The sequence below is a fragment of the Lissotriton helveticus genome, chromosome 7 (genome assembly GCF_964261635.1).
Source record: "Lissotriton helveticus chromosome 7, aLisHel1.1, whole genome shotgun sequence".
Taxonomy (NCBI): Eukaryota; Metazoa; Chordata; class Amphibia; order Caudata; family Salamandridae; genus Lissotriton; species Lissotriton helveticus.
Window position 1 is genome coordinate 1,186,975,720 of NC_136068.1, and position 16,262 is coordinate 1,186,991,981.

At 55.1% G+C, this 16,262-nt stretch overlaps 2 protein-coding genes across 4 annotated transcripts in view; both read left to right on the top strand.

Annotated features, from left to right (window-relative positions):
- SMURF2 (SMAD specific E3 ubiquitin protein ligase 2) overlaps nucleotides 1-16,262 on the top strand; it is a 1,185,768-nt gene that overhangs the window by 336,980 nt on the left and 832,526 nt on the right. The gene's annotated exons all lie outside the window — the stretch shown is intronic.
- Nucleotides 10,274-16,262, top strand: part of LOC144767301 (uncharacterized) — a 38,585-nt gene continuing 32,596 nt past the window's right edge. The window contains exons 1-2 of the mRNA XM_078650799.1: nucleotides 10,274-11,233; nucleotides 11,274-11,441. Of these exons, the coding sequence (XP_078506925.1) occupies nucleotides 10,357-11,233; nucleotides 11,274-11,441 (1,045 nt within the window). The 5' untranslated portion in view covers nucleotides 10,274-10,356. The remainder of the gene's footprint in view (nucleotides 11,234-11,273; nucleotides 11,442-16,262) is intronic.

Consider the following 16,262-nt stretch of genomic DNA (forward strand, 5'->3'; position numbering starts at 1 on the left):
GGAAATCAAGCGCTCCATAGCGCTAGCAAACAGGCAGAGCTCTCAGGGGGAAGCTCAGCACCTCCAGGCGCTAGAAATCCAGTTCCAGCGCTATCCACAGGACAATGCAGCTCCTCCATGCTGCCAGAGCCCCAGAGCTTCCCAGGGGGGCAAAGCCAAGTCCCCCCATCCGCCCAGGCAGGGCAGAGGGGTCCCCCAGGAATCCAGGCAAGTCCATCAGGAGTCCAGGGGCTGGGCAGGACTCAGGGAGTCCCCTGAGCTCAAGCAGCAGAACGCCCCTGGCAGATTCAAGTCAGAAAACAAGAACAAATTGGAAGGGAACACAGCCCCTTCTTATACACAGAAAAGGCTTTGAAGACTTTTGAAGTCTTTGTGTAAGCGAGCCCCTAAGCCCTGGGTGTATCTGGTTTCCTTCTCCTGTCAGCCTCAGGTCAGAGGTGCCAGTGGGCCATCAGAAGGGAGAGCCATCAGGGGTGGGCCGACAGGCACAGCCTGGTTCCACCAGACGCTCTTTCCTCCCCTCCCTAACAGCAGATGGGGGCCTTTCATCTACGGCTGACTCAGACCCCCTCCTCCAGGGCCCTGCAGACCCCGTCCTACTCACCAGACAGTCCATCTACCAGCAGGCCCAGGCCCATCAGCCAATCACGTGCCAGCAGACTCACTACACAATTATGCCAACTTCTAAAAGTGGCGCTTCTAGACTAGACACAGCCATGCCGCATATACCATTCTGCAGCATTCCTTACCACGAGTTCACACATATCAAACTCGACCCTGCACTCCCCATGCATCAGGAATCTACCATGGGCATACATATTCCCCATTCATTCCTATGGGAGGGCAGTTCACTCACCATCCATACACAGAGAGCACACACACTTTACACTGTACCACAGTGAAAAAGTGCGCAGAGGCCTAAAATCACCAATCCAGGTTCCAAAAACAGGCTAGGAAAAAGCAAAAAGTCACGGGGTGAACCTGCCCAAAGGACCGGGTCCAACACATCCCCCTTCCAGCCAAAACGCAGGGTAGACCAATCACTACACTGATGGTTTTCAATGCTTTGGGCGACAAAACCACGGACACGGGCCTGCACGGCAGGGACACACCGTCCAGTTTTTCGCCACTCTGAACCCACATAGGCTTCCCTCAACAAAAGCTCTCTGGCACAACTAGGATACCCCACTGGTACACACTAGTCATCCACAGCCAGGACCAGGCCCTAGGCCATCCAAACATCACAGGTCCTAACCAATCCACAGAGTGGGGGCAGTAGCCCCTGGCACACAATAGCCAATCGCCACTCTCTCTCTCAGTGTAGCTACACTACCACTGATCCTTCAACCTAGGGAACCACACCCTCAGGTTGTCCAGAGGTCACGGCAAGAATGCCCCACCCTACCTCTATTCTACCAATGTTAGAACTGGGGGTCTCTAGTTGGCAGAGGTAAGTACCTTAGACCAAGTAGGGACCCTTGCTTCTAGTCAGGGTGAAGGAATAACCCTCACAGGGAAGCACTCACCAGAACACAACTCTCCTACCAGATCAGGACCTCACTCCGTTACTGGTCTACCACCTGGAAACTATTCCACTTCTGAGGTACAAAGCACACAGCACAGTCATTCTTCAAGCAGGTGGGGGGCACAGCACACAGCAAAGCCCCCTTTCCTCTACCTTAGTGGAAACGACAAACTTCAGGTGGGCCCCAGAACACACAGCAAGGGCAGCCCCCTCGGTCTCTTCAGCTGATCCACTTCGGTAGAGATTCCTCTTGACCTAGAAGTTTCCTAATCTCCCAACCTAGGATCTAAACCCTCAGGTTGCACCGGGGTCAGAAGTACACCGTCCTTCTACACCCCCTTCCAGTTCCGTTATTATAGGCCCAGTATGTCTCAGGCTAGACAGAGCACACGCCAGCGGCGTATCAGCGACACACTCTCCTCCAGTACTCCCTATCACAGGGTGATTCTCAGTATGTTCCAGGCTGGACAGAGCACACACCAGCGGCGTATCAGCAACACACTTTCCTCCCACCGGGGTCAGAAGTAAGGACACCGTCCCTCTGCACCCCCCTCCAGAGTTCTGCACCCTCCCACCTTGGAGCGGTACCCCTGGAAGACAACAACCGGTCAGGACACTGATTACAGATGCCCTTTCCTCCAGGTCAGGCTGACCCTGAACCTGGCCTCCCCCCTCCTCGGGGAACGACCTCCAGAGGCCCCACAAAATGGTCAAGCACTCTAGACGGTCAAATGCCCAGCGAACCAGGACTTCTGCACCCTCCACTTAGGAGCGGTACTACCAACACCAGGACCGCCGGAGTTCTGATTACAGACACTCCCCGTCCTCTAAACACAGGAAGATCCTCCTCAAATGACTTATAAGTACAGCCTAGGCCCCTGACCTGGCGCTCCCTTAGGGAACCCTCCAGGCCCTGAGATAGGGTTTCGGGCCAACGTGGGACACACCGTCCCACACTCACTCCGCCTCCACTGAGACAGTACGTGAGCCCCTACACCCCTACCATCCTAATGGGACTTAGCTGGGCTACACATGAACCTGTTCACCTACACAGGATCATCAGATACACAAGCCACTACTTTTAGAATCACTCCCTAATGTCTCTGTAAGACATCCAGCACACCGCCAGACATCCACCTTCTTGTCCAAATGCCTCTGCAGGACCTCCTGCACACCACCAGAGGTACACCTCACGTGCAAGCTCCTTAAAAAAAAACTCACACGAACTCCTCCAGTTCAAAACACCACTCATCCACACACTCCCCCTCCAGACTGGTGAGACAGTTCCTCACTGCCTCTGACTCTCAACCTGTCACTCTCTTACTGAGCACCAGGCACCATACTCTGGGCCTGGGAATGGGAATTCACGCACTGGACACATTTAAGCTGCCACCACTGGGTCCTACCATACTGGGGAACCCAGACACACACACTACACTCAGGGAATAACCACCCTCCTGAGCAAGCAGTTTCTCCTCCACACTCCCTCTCTTCCATCTACCCACACAGGGACAGGAACAGGAATTGGACACTGGACCCAGCAAGGGATTCCTAATCTATGGGAACCTCCCCTCTCTACTGGCGTCCCGCCCTGTCATTTTCTCTCCCCTGCCACTAAACATAAAGCGCAGGAACACCATCTGAAAATGACACTCTTGAGGAAAAACAAAATCAAAAACAATAATCCCAAATATGTGACTATCTGAAAAACGCAGAGTTTTTGTAATGTAGCCAGTTGTTGCTATGGCACTGTGCAAATACAAGTCCAAATCCGCACCGCTGACCCACCAATGTAAGAACCGGCTATTTTGGGTAGGCTAAGGCTGACGCCAAAGCCAGGCCGAAACCACCATTCCAGTCAGGGCAAGGAAGTCACACGCCAAGATAACCCCTGCTCACCCTCTAGGTAGCTTGGCACGAGCAGTCTAGGCTAAACTCGGAGGCGATGTGTAAAGCATTTGCGTCAGCGCACAACAGCAACAACATACTAGGTACACCACAAAAGAGACTCCACACAAGGTTATATTAAAATAACTTTTGTATTGTCAAAGCATATCAGATAGAAATTACACATGTACATTGTGCCAACTGGCACGGCAATATTCACAAGGGATTATTTACAAGACAGGGCCACATGGGCCACTGCCTGAATCAACACTTTGCAGATATAGAAATACTTGTCAGTAATTAGAATAAAAGTATATAAACTTCACTGTAACACAAAGTAACAGTTATAGAGCACATCCAGTAACTACTGGGAACAGGTAAGTACCACCTACGCAACCCTAACCCCTTAGGAGACTGTCACGCAGGGGACCAGGACCTCACTAGGACCACCTGTACTAAAAAGAACAACCACCTAAGTATCACACAGCATTTAGGGGTCTAAGACAGAACACAGTACCCATGATGTATGAAACACATTCAGAGGAGTAGTAAAGGAAAACCACCTAAGTATCACACAGCATTTAGGGGTCTAAGAAAGAACACATTACCCATGATGCATAAATATACATTCAGAGGAGTAGTAAAGAAAAACACATAATGCATAAACCTACACATTCAGCGGTGTTAAGAATAAAGCACATGATGCAATAAAATACATTCAGAGGTACCAGAATAATACAGTAGCACAATAGTCACATGATGTCTAAAAACATTCAGAGGTGCAGGAATAAGACATGATGCAAGAAATCACATTCAGAGGTACAAGAACCATACAATTGCGCAAAACCTACACAAGCCACCACCTGTGGCAGTCCCTAGGCCAACTGGCCTTGTTGGGGCTAGAATGCCCTGAGTCTCAATGTCAGGGGCCTAAACGATGCAGGGGCCCACTACTTGCTGGGCCCCTGGGAACACTCACAAGGGCCTAAACGTTGCAGCTGACACTAAGTGCTGCGCAGCTGAGACTGGCCGGGCACCTCTGTGCCATCTCTGTCCCTCTCAGGGACTCACTCTCCATCTTGCGCCTAAACGGTGCAGCTGCCCACTAATTGCTGGGCAGCTGGAGATTCAAAACTGCGCCGGGGCCCTCATGGCCCTAGAACAACACTGTGCAAAAGGTTGGAGCCACACAGGCTCTGAACAAATATGCCCCCTGCGCCTAGCAGGCTCTTAGGAAAACTGTGGGGGTCGTTGGAGCCAAACAGGCTCTTAAACAGAACATGGCCCCTCTGAGCTTCTCAGGGCTCACGCACGTTGGGGCGACCCACTGCCAACTGGGGCCGCCCTAGATGCACCAAAGTCCATTGTGCCCCTACGAGCCTCAGGGCTCGCCAACAAGATGAGACCCCTTGAGCCTCTCTGGGCTTTAGACTACGTTGGGGCGACCCGCTGCCAACCGGGGCCGCCCTGACTCTGTGCCTCGACCGGCACCGCACGGAGCTTCCTCCCCCACAGCCCTTCACTCACCGACTCTGCTGCGGGGGGAGGACTCCATCGTCGCGCCGCTCTCTGCGGCGTCCTCCCGGCGGCCGGCACCTCTCTCGGCGCCTAGCAGGTCTGGTCTCCCTCTCCACACGGGAGACCGGCGACGAGGCAGCCAGGCTTTTCCCTTCTCTCGGGGCTCCCTCTCGACCACGGGAGCCCCGCAACGGCCGCCATCTTCCCCTCTCTCCACACACGCGCCGCCCCAGCCTTTCTCAGCTTCCCGTTGCCGCCTCGACCAGCCAATCCCGTCGCGGCCCCGATGACGAGTCTCCTCTCCTCCTCCAATCACGGCCCGACAGGGGCCATGACGCTGCGCCGCACGGGCCTATCCCGTCGCGGCGTTGGTGAGGGGGCTCGGCTCTCTCAGCCAATGAGAGCGCGGCGCCTTCGGTTCCTCAGGCGCTTCCAAGCCCGGGCGGCGGCGGTGAAAGGGAGGCAAATGCCGGGTGGGCACTGGCTTCTTTAAACAAAGAATAAATCGAGGTAGGCACTCGATCGGCCCACTCCATCAAATAAACAGGACACAATAAAGCGCTCCTAAGCGCTATGGCCAAGGATAAAGCGCTCCTACGCGCTGGGGGGAAATCAAGCGCTCCATAGCGCTAGCAAACAGGCAGAGCTCTCAGGGTGAAGCTCAGCGCCTCCAGACGCTAGAAATCCAGTTCCAGCGCTATCCACAGGACAATGCAGCTCCTCCATGCTGCCAGAGCCCCAGAGCTTCCCAGGGGGGCAAAGCCAAGTCCCCCCCATCCGCCCAGGCAGGGCAGAGGGGTCCCCCAGGAATCCAGGCAAGTCCATCAGGAGTCCAGGGGCTGGGCAGGACTCAGGGAGTCCCCTGAGCTCAAGCAGCAGCACGCCCCTGGCAGATTCAAGTCAGAAAACAAAAACAAATTGGAAGGGAACACAGCCCCTTCTTATACACAGAAAAGGCTTTGAAGTCTTTTGAAGTCTTTGTGTAAGCGAGCCCCTAAGCCCTGGGTGTATCTGGTTTCCTTCTCCTGTCAGCCTCAGGTCAGAGGTGCCAGTGGGCCATCAGAAGGGAGAGCCATCAGGGGTGGGCCGACAGGCACAGCCTGGTTCCACCAGACGCTCTTTACTCCCCTCCCTAACAGCAGATGGGGGCCTTTCATCTACGGCTGACTCAGACCCCCTCCTCCGGGGCCCTGCAGACCCCGTCCTACTCACCAGACAGTCCATCTACCAGCAGGCCCAGGCATGCCTTGGCCAGGCCCATCAGCCAATCACGTGCCAGCAGACTCACTACACAATTATGCCAACTTCTAAAAGTGGCGCTTCTAGACTAGACACAGCCATGCCGCATATACCATTCTGCAGCATTCCTTACCACGAGTTCACACATATCAAACTCGACCCTGCACTCCCCATGCATCAGGAATCTACCATGGGCATACATATTCCCCATTCATTCCTATGGGAGGGCAGGTCACTCACCATCCATACACAGAGAGCACACGCACTTTACACTGTACCACAGTGAAAAAGTGCGCAGAGGCCTAAAATCACCAATCCAGGTTCCAAAAACAGGCTAGGAAAAAGCAAAAAGTCACGGGGTGAACCTGCCCAAAGGACCGGGTCCAACAACGCCCATCTGCCCCACTCCCATTGCACCTGCTCCCATCTGCCCCGCTCCCATCTGCCCCCTGCCCCGCTCCCATCTGCCCCCTGCCCCGCTCCCACCCACCCTGCCCGCTCCCATCCGCCCTGCTCCTGACCCTCTCTGCCCTGCTCCCATCTGCCTCGCCCTGCTCCCATCTGCCCCGCCCTGCTCCCACCTGCCCCGCCCTGCTCCCACCTGCCCCGCCCTGCTCCCACCTGCCCCGCCCTGCTCCCACCTGCCCCGCCCTGCTCCCACCTGCCCCGCCCTGCTCCCACCTGCCCCGCCCTGCTCCCACCTGCCCCGCCCTGCTCCCACCTGCCCCGCCCTGCTCCCACCTGCCCCGCCCTGCTCCCACCTGCCCCGCCCTGCTCCCACCTGCCCCGCCCTGCTCCCACCTGCCCCGCCCTGCTCCCACCTGCCCCGCCCTGCTCCCACCTGCCCCGCCCTGCTCCCACCTGCCCCGCCCTGCTCCCATCTGCCCCGCCCTGCTCCCATCTGCCCCGCCCTGCTCCCATCTGCCCCGCCCTGCTCCCATCTGCCCCGCCCTGCTCCCATCTGCCCCGCCCTGCTCCCATCTGCCCCGCCCTGCTCCCATCTGCCCCGCCCGGCTCCCATCTGCCCGCCCTGCTCCCATCTGCCCTGCCCTGCTCCCATCTGCCCCGCCCTGCTCCCATCTGCCCCGCCCTGCTCCCATCTGCCCCGCCCTGCTCCCATCTGCCCCGCCCTGCTCCCATCTGCCCCGCCCTGCTCCCATCTGCCCCGCCCTGCTCCCATCTGCCCCGCCCTGCTCCCATCTGCCCCGCCCTGCTCCCATCTGCCCCGCCCTGCTCCCATCTGCCCCGCCCTGCTCCCATCTGCCCCGCCCTGCTCCCATCTGCCCCGCCCCGCTCCCATCTGCCCCGCCCCGCTCCCATCCGCCCCGCCCCGCCCCCATCCGCCCTGCCCCGTTCGGTTCCCATCCACCCTGCCTCACCCTGCTCCTATCCGCTAGACCTTTTTGGTGGGGCCCTGTTAGACCTGGCACCTTGGCGTGAGTTTCCCTTCCACTTTTTGCTGTTGTGCCTCAAATGTTTTGATGGTGTCTGCTACTCAGGGCACTGCGCCACGGCCAACCCGTGCCGCAGTGCAAGTGCTCCCTACTGTAAAGTGTACATATGATTGATGTCCATGATTGGTTCATTGGATTTACTGTTAGTCCCTAGTAAAGTGCACCAGGAGTGCCAGGGCTTGTGAATGCCAATACTGCTAGTGGGCCTGCAGCGCTGGTTGCGCCACCCACAGAAGCAGCCTTAAAATGTGTCTAGGGTCTGCCATTGCAGAACCTGCGTGCAGTCTGGTACTGTCACCCTGGCTGGGCAAGTGCACACACTTGCCAGCCCCTGAACCTTCCCTTAAACTTCATATTAGTCACCCCTATGGTAGGCCTGAGGGCAGGGTGCATTGTAAGGATAAGGTAGAACATGCCCTGATGTGTGTGGCATGTTCTAATAGTGAATTACTGCCAAATTCGTTTTTCACTATTGTAAGGCTACCTGTTCCCTTCTAGGCCAGATGGGCTGCTGGAATTATTACACTCTATAATCCCAGCAGGCTCAGGGAACATGGTAGAAATTCATGTTTAGTATGCCTGAACTCAGAATGATAAAATACTTCTTTTAGTAAAGTTTATTTTAATATCCTGTGTTTGCAAATGCTACTTTTAGAAAGTTAGCATTTGCTTGCCTAACCATTTCAGCCCGCCTCTGCTTGGATGTGGATCTGACTGTCTGGTGTGTGTGAGTGACAGGGCTGGGAGTTGACAGGTAGTGATTAGCAGGAGGACCCCTTAATGGGTGGTGGGAGTTTCCCCTGAATGATGCATCAGGCTGTGCTCTGCCTCCACAATGCTGGCTCCGCCCTCCTGGGGAGCGACTGATGACTCAGCCTGCACCTGGCCCAGGAAGGACCGAAGCTTGTCAACAAAGTACTCAGGCCACTCCTGCCCTCTCAATGCCGGCTCCGCCCCCCTGGGGAGCGGCTGATGTGCCTGCCCTCACACTGAATACAGAAGTCATAAGTACCCACAACAAGTACTCAGAGACTGAAGCAGTTATGCAGAGGCCCCCCTGGCCAGTGAGAACAAAAGAAACTGTGTATAAAAGTAGGAGCCCTGCTCCTTGTAAATTAGATCCAGTTTGCGCAAAGAAGAAGCTCTGCCTGAAGAGAAGGACCCTGGAAGCTGCAAGGAGAAGTACTGACTCTGACCCCAAGAGACTGGCCTGTAGTGGGTGCCTTGCTGCTGAAGGAAGAGAAGGACCCTGGAAGCTGCAAGGAGAAGTACTGACTCTGACCCCAAGAGACTGGCCTGTAGTGGGTGCCTTGCTGCTGAAGGAGAGCAGGAGAAGGAAGACTGAAAGACTTTGCTTTTATCCACCTTGTGCTAAAACTTTTACCAAGATCTCCAAGGGCTTGCTGTGAACTTGCCCCCTGACCAGCGCCCCAGGAACAGTGGGCGCTACCCTATCCCCCTGGAAGAAGGAGCTGCTGTGAGCCAGCAACCTGATCGACACAGCTGCTGAAGGAAAGAGGAGCGCGCCGTGAAAGAATCCCTGCGCCCCTCCTACGAGGCCCTTGGCACCCCGACCCGCCGAGCACCGCATCTGCTAACTGGCCGGCACCAGGTGACACCGAAAGGCCCAGCCTCGCTGGTCTAATCACCGTCCCTACCGCCGGCCTAACTGCGAAGCACCGCAAGAACGGACTGAGCCAAGTATCTGCTGTGACCTGAGAGGCTGGTGTGCGCCTCACGCTGCTACCCGGGGCTCTGCCCCCCTTTTCCAGGACCTGAGGTGTGTCGCCGTCTACCCGACCCGCAACGCCAACCTCCGAGCCAGAGCCGAGCCGCCGCTCGCTCCAACCTCGGGAGGAAGACACCGCGACGTGGACCACCGAGCCGGCCGGCACCCGACCCCTTCAAAAAGACAAAGGTACTGTTTCCCGTCCCGCGGTGCGAGCCGCTGTCCCACCTCGCTCGCACCACCATCTGCTCAGCCGACTCCCCCGGAGCCGCGCAGTGAGCACTCCCCGGGCCCCCGCTCTCTCCCCTGACACCCGTGCAGCGCGCTCGTCAGGCTGCCAGTGACTCCCCGGCCGCCGATCCCGCTAGAGGCGTGAGATTGGGCAGACCGGGTCCGATCGTTGGCGCAGAGAGGCCCTGGCTGATGGAAATTCTTGCTGAAGGAACGTACCAGGACTAGGGAAGAGTCCACAACCCTTTTTAAGCACCAGAACAATTCTTTTAACGCTGATACAAAGACCTGTGGCATAATCAAAGAGTAACTGGAACCATTTTCTTAAACTACGCAAAGACTGTATTTACAAGCCTGATCTAAAGATATATAAAGAAGATATTTTTACAGAAATACAGTCTAGTGTCATTGTGTGGTGGGTTGATGGTCATTGTGTGTGATGTTGCAAATGTTTAACCTTATGTACTCCAGAGTTTAGCCTAGACTGCTTGCGCCACACTACCTAACGGGCGAGTAGGGGTTATTTCTGGGAGTAATCCTTTGCCCTGACTTAGAGGAGAGGGTCCCTGCTTGTCGCAAGTACCAACCTGCGCCAACCAGAGACCCCCAATTCTAACATTGGACGCAGCGGTGAGGATCTCGAATTTACATTTGCAGTGTCCATACATTGATTAGTGACCATTGCACAGTGATTTCAATCCAGTAACTGAGCCACAGATTTCTTTTTAAGTGACTTTGCTCTGCTAGAAGAAGATCCCTTTTTGTCTAAAGCCATGCCTGGAACCAACAGCGTAGAGAAAACCGCGTCTGTGACCTCTGAGGTGTTGGAGATAGAATGGGATGTGTCAAAACTGGACGAATACAAGAAAGATGAGCTAATCTTCTTTGCCAAGAGATTCAAGGTTCCACGTGCAGGGTGCAAGAACAAGACGGATTACTACAAAGCCCTGAAAGCCTGGATTGAATCTAGGAATGCACCTGAGGATCAGGAGTTACCTGATGATACTGGTGTACCTGACAAGGAAGGCAGCATCCATAGCTTTGGCAGAGGCCTGTCGCCAGAGGAGCTGGCAGACAGAAAAGAAACCAGGAATCATGAAATGAAGCTGGCAGAATTAAACTTGAAGGGCCAACTGGAGCTGGAGAGCAAAAGGATGGCTCTGGAAGAGCGAAAACTCCAGTTGGAGTTTGATGTGAAAATGAGGGAGATGAGTCTAAAAGAGAAAGCCTTGGATCATCCTCCCTCTGGTGGCAGCACAACGCCGGTGCAGGTAGAGTCAAGAGTGCACATCCCCAAAGATGTAGTTAAAGAGTTCTTTAAGGGGGATGACATAGGACAGTGGTTTAGGGCATATGAGGTAGCCATGCTTTCCCACCGGGTCCCTGAGAGGGATTGGGGAGCGGGGTTATGGGGGAGGTTCCTTAGCGAAGGGCGGGACACCCTGCTAGATTTGCCCACTGAAGACCAGAGATCCTATCCCCCTATGAAAGAAGCTTTAATGACCAGGTATGGGCTTACCCCTGAAATGTATAGACAGAAGTTTAGGGGGTGTAATAAGCGGCCTGGGAATACGTATGTGGAGTTTGTGACTTTTTTTTGCAGAGCACTGGATGGTTGGGTGAAGGGTAACAAAGTGAATGATTTTCAAGGTCTCTTTGATTTAGGGTAACAAAGTGAATGATTTTCAAGGTCTCTTTGATTTAATTGCATGGGAGCACTTGTCTGATCAATGTTTTCCTGAGTTACGCCAGCACCTGATTGATAGCAAGTTGTCCAACCCGAGGAAACTTGCTGAGGAGGCGGACCGCTGGCTCAGCACCAGGGTCCACAAGGGTCCAGTGGGAGACTCCGCCAAGGGTGGGCAGGGTCCCCAGCAGAAGAGTGGGGGGGACAAGGGAAAACAGAAAGGGTTCCAAAAAGGCCCCCAAAGTAATCCCCAAGGGGACCAGCAGAAAGGTTCTCAGCCTCCCCCACCCCCTAAGCAGAATGGGGCCCCGACAGGTCGACCTGTTCCAAAGGGGCCCTTCAATTGTTACAAATGTGGTGACCCGGGGCACATAGCCAGTGACCCCAAGTGTCGCCTGTTTGGAAAACCAGCACCCACTGGTGCTCCGCCCCGACAAGTGACCAGTGTTCACTTAGGAGAAGAAGTGATGGTCCCGGGGGGTGGAGATCCTGTTCAGATGACCCTAGTCTCACTAGGAGACAGTGAGATGGTCCCTACAAGCTACCTGCCCTCTAACACTAAAAAATATGGGCAGGTGGTTACCATCAATGGTAAGAAAGCTGAGGCTCTTAGAGACACAGGAGCCAGTGTGACTGCAGTGAGGCATCACCTGGTGTCTCAAGAGCAGGTTGTACCCCATGCCTACTGTAGGGTTGTCAACGCTGACAATTCAGAGAGTCAGTGTCCGATGGCTCAAGTTCCCTTCGAGTGGGGGGGGGGTCTCTGGTACTCTGCAGGTCTGTGTGAGGAAAACCATGCCTGTTGACTGTTTGCTAGGGAATGACTTGGAGGACTCCCCTTGGGAAAAGGTGGAGAAAACGACTCACCTGAAGATGGTGGGTCTACCTGACTGGGCGTGCGTGACCACCCGGTCAATGGCAGCCAGTAGGGGTGATCAAGAGGTCCTGGGGCCTGACGGAGAGGCCCAGGAACCGGCCTTAGGGAGAAGGCGCAGGGCGCGCGGGAAACCGGCCCCTGAAGTTCCCACGGTCCAGGAGGAAGCAGACCTTGAGGGGGATGCCCTGGAGCCTACTGGGGAACAGATTGCCGAACTGGGGGACCTGCCTGAGCTGACCCATTGGCAGCAAGAAGGAGGCCCCTCCAGGGAGGAATTCTGCAGGGAGCAGAAAGAATGCCCTTCTCTCGTGGGTATGCGGCAGCAGGCTGCAGACCAGGCCAATGGTGTTCAGGCCAAAACACATTATGTGTACTGGGAGAATGACCTCCTGTACTCAGAGCCTAAGGCTGCTGAACCTGGGTCAGCCCGTGTGCTGGTGGTACCCCAGAAGTTCAGAGCCTTCCTACGGGGACTGGCTCATGATGTGCCTTTAGCAGGACATTTGGGGATGGACAAGACCTATGACAGGCTTGTCACCCACTTCTACTGGCCCCAAATGCACAAGAGCTCAGATGCTCATTGTAGGACCTGTCCAACTTGCCAGGCAAGTGGGAAGTGCGGAGGGAAGAACAAGGCTCCCCTCCAACCCTTCCCTGTGGTCAGTACGCCATTCCAACGAGTGGGTATTGATATTGTTGGGCCTCTGGACCCCAAGACAGCCATGGGCAACAGGTTCATCCTGGTCTTGGTGGATCATGCCACCCGGTACCCTGAAGCCATCCCTCTGAGGACAGTGACTGCCCCCGTGGTGGGGCGTGCACTAATGGGAATTTTCTCCAGAGTGGGGTTCCCTCTAGAGGTGGTGAGCGACAGAGGGACCAACTTCATATCCAAGTATATGAAGTCCCTTTGGCAAGAGTGTGGTGTAACCTACAAGTTCACCACACCTTACCATCCCCAAGGAAATGGGTTGGTTGAAAGATTCAACCGAACCCTGAAGGGCATGATCATGGGCCTGGAAGGTCCAATGAGGCGTAAGTGGGACGTCCTCTTACCATGCCTGCTCTTTGCATACCGCGAGGTGCCACAGAAGTCTCTAGGGTTCAGCCCCTTTGAGCTGCTGTATGGTCACCCCGTGAGAGGACCACTGAGTTTGGTAAAGGAAGGCTGGGAGCAATCTCCCAGGAAACCTCCCCTGAATGTATATAGCTACATGCTGGCCTTCAGAAATCAAACCAGGCGCTTCAGACAACTTGCTGAGGCAAATCTGGAAGCTAGCCAGGAGGAGATGAAGCGGTGGTACGACCAGAATGCCACTCTGGTAGAGCTTCAGCCTGGTCAAGAGGTGTATGTCTTGGCCCCAGTGGAACCCTGTGCACTTCAGGATAAGTGGACAGGCCCATTTGAGGTTGTGGAGCGCAAGAGCTCAGTGACATACTTGGTGGACATGAAGACGCCCAGGAATCCTTTAAGGGTCTTGCATGTCAACCGCCTCAAGCCCCACTTGAAAAGGTCCGAAGTGGGCATGCTGTTGGCCACTGATGATGGAATGGAGGAGGAGTCTGAGCCTCTTCCTGACCTCTTAGTGGCCTGTGAGAAAGATGGGTCAGTGGATGGAGTTAACCTCTCACCCACCCTGACCCCTGAGCAACAGGAAGACTGCCGCCAGTTGCTGGGGCAGTTTCCAGACCTGTTCTCCCTGGTTCCTAGTGTCACAGATTGGTGCGTCCATGATGTGGACACAGGGGACAGCTTACCTGTGAAGCATAAGGCTTACAGGGTAACTGACAGGGTCCGGGCCTGCATCAAGGAGGAGGTCTCCAAGATGCTTGCTCTTAGGGTGGTTGAGTCTTCCAGCAGTCCTTGGTCCAGCCCCGTGGTCTTGGTCCCAAAGGCTGCTGCGCCGGGAGCCACACCTGAACTCCGGTTCTGTGTGGACTACAGAGGACTCAATTCAGTCACCAAGACTGACGCGCACCCTATCCCCAGAGCTGATGAGCTCATTGATCGGCTAGGGGCTGCCCGGTTCCTCAGCACGTTTGATTTAACGTCTGGGTACTGGCAGATCGCCTTGACCGATGGGGCAAAGGAGAGGTCAGCATTCTCCACACCAGATGGGCATTTCCAGTTCCGGGTGATGCCATTTGGGATGAAGAATGCCCCTGCCACCTTTCAGAGGTTGGTCAACCAGGTGTTGGTTGGGCTGGATGAGTTCAGTGCCGCCTACCTGGATGACATCGCAGTGTTCAGTGGCACCTGGCCAGAACACCTGCAGCACCTCTGGGAAGTGTTGATGGCGCTGCGCAAGGCAGGCCTCACAATCAAGGCAAGCAAGTGTCAGATTGGGCAGGGCTCCGTGGTGTACTTGGGACACCAAGTGGGGAGTGGCAAGGTGGCACCCTTGCAACCCAAAATTGAGACCATCCTGGCTTGGGAACCCCCCAAGACCCAGACTGCAGTGAGAGCCTTCCTGGGGCTCACTGGGTATTACAGGAGGTTTGTCAAGGGCTATGGCACTATTGTGACCCCCTTGACAGAACTGACTTCTAAGAAGCAGCCCAGGAATGTGATTTGGACTGACACCTGTCAGAAGGCTTTTGACACCCTGAAGACTGCCATGTGCACGGCGCCCGTGCTCCTGGCTCCTGATTTCTCCAAGGAATTCATAGTGCAAACAGACGCTTCAGAGCATGGTGTAGGGGCTGTTCTCTCACAGATGACTGAGGAGGGCTGGGACCAACCCGTAGCCTTCATCAGTAGGAGGTTACTTCCACGGGAAAGTAGGTGGAGTGCAATAGAGCGAGAAGCATTTGCTGTGGTCTGGGCGCTGAAGAAGCTAAGACCCTACTTGTTTGGGTCTCACTTCCGGGTTCAGACGGACCACAGGCCCCTCAGATGGTTGATGCAAATGAGGGGTGAGAACCCAAAACTGTTGAGGTGGTCCATCTCCCTACAGGGTATGGACTTCACGGTGGAACACCGCCCTGGCACAGATCACGCCAACGCTGATGGTCTGTCCAGATTTTTCCGCCTTAGTGATGAGGAACTCCCTGGGGAAGGGTAGTTCTCCCCACATTTCAGCTGGAGGGGACACGTGTTAGACCTGGCACCTTGGCGTGAGTTTCCCTTCCACTTTTTGCTGTTGTGCCTCAAATGTTTTGATGGTGTCTGCTACTCAGGGCACTGCGCCACGGCCAACCCGTGCCGCAGTGCAAGTGCTCCCTACTGTAAAGTGTACATATGATTGATGTCCATGATTGGTTCATTGGATTTACTGTTAGTCCCTAGTAAAGTGCACCAGGAGTGCCAGGGCTTGTGAATGCCAATACTGCTAGTGGGCCTGCAGCGCTGGTTGCGCCACCCACAGAAGCAGCCTTAAAATGTGTCTAGGGTCTGCCATTGCAGAACCTGCGTGCAGTCTGGTACTGTCACCCTGGCTGGGCAAGTGCACACACTTGCCAGCCCCTGAACCTTCCCTTAAACTTCATATTAGTCACCCCTATGGTAGGCCTGAGGGCAGGGTGCATTGTAAGGATAAGGTAGAACATGCCCTGATGTGTGTGGCATGTTCTAATAGTGAATTACTGCCAAATTCGTTTTTCACTATTGTAAGGCTACCTGTTCCCTTCTAGGCCAGATGGGCTGCTGGAATTATTACACTCTATAATCCCAGCAGGCTCAGGGAACATGGTAGAAATTCATGTTTAGTATGCCTGAACTCAGAATAATAAAATACTTCTTTTAGTAAAGTTTATTTTAATATCCTGTGTTTGCAAATGCTACTTTTAGAAAGTTAGCATTTGCTTGCCTAACCATTTCAGCCCGCCTCTGCTTGGATGTGGATCTGACTGTCTGGTGTGTGTGAGTGACAGGGCTGGGAGTTGACAGGTAGTGATTAGCAGGAGGACCCCTTAATGGGTGGTGGGAGTTTCCCCTGAATGATGCATCAGGCTGTGCTCTGCCTCCACAATGCTGGCTCCGCCCTCCTGGGGAGCGACTGATGACTCAGCCTGCACCTGGCCCAGGAAGGACCGAAGCTTGTCAACAAAGTACTCAGGCCACTCCTGCCCTCTCAATGCCGGCTCCGCCCCCCTGGGGAGCGGCTGATGTGCCT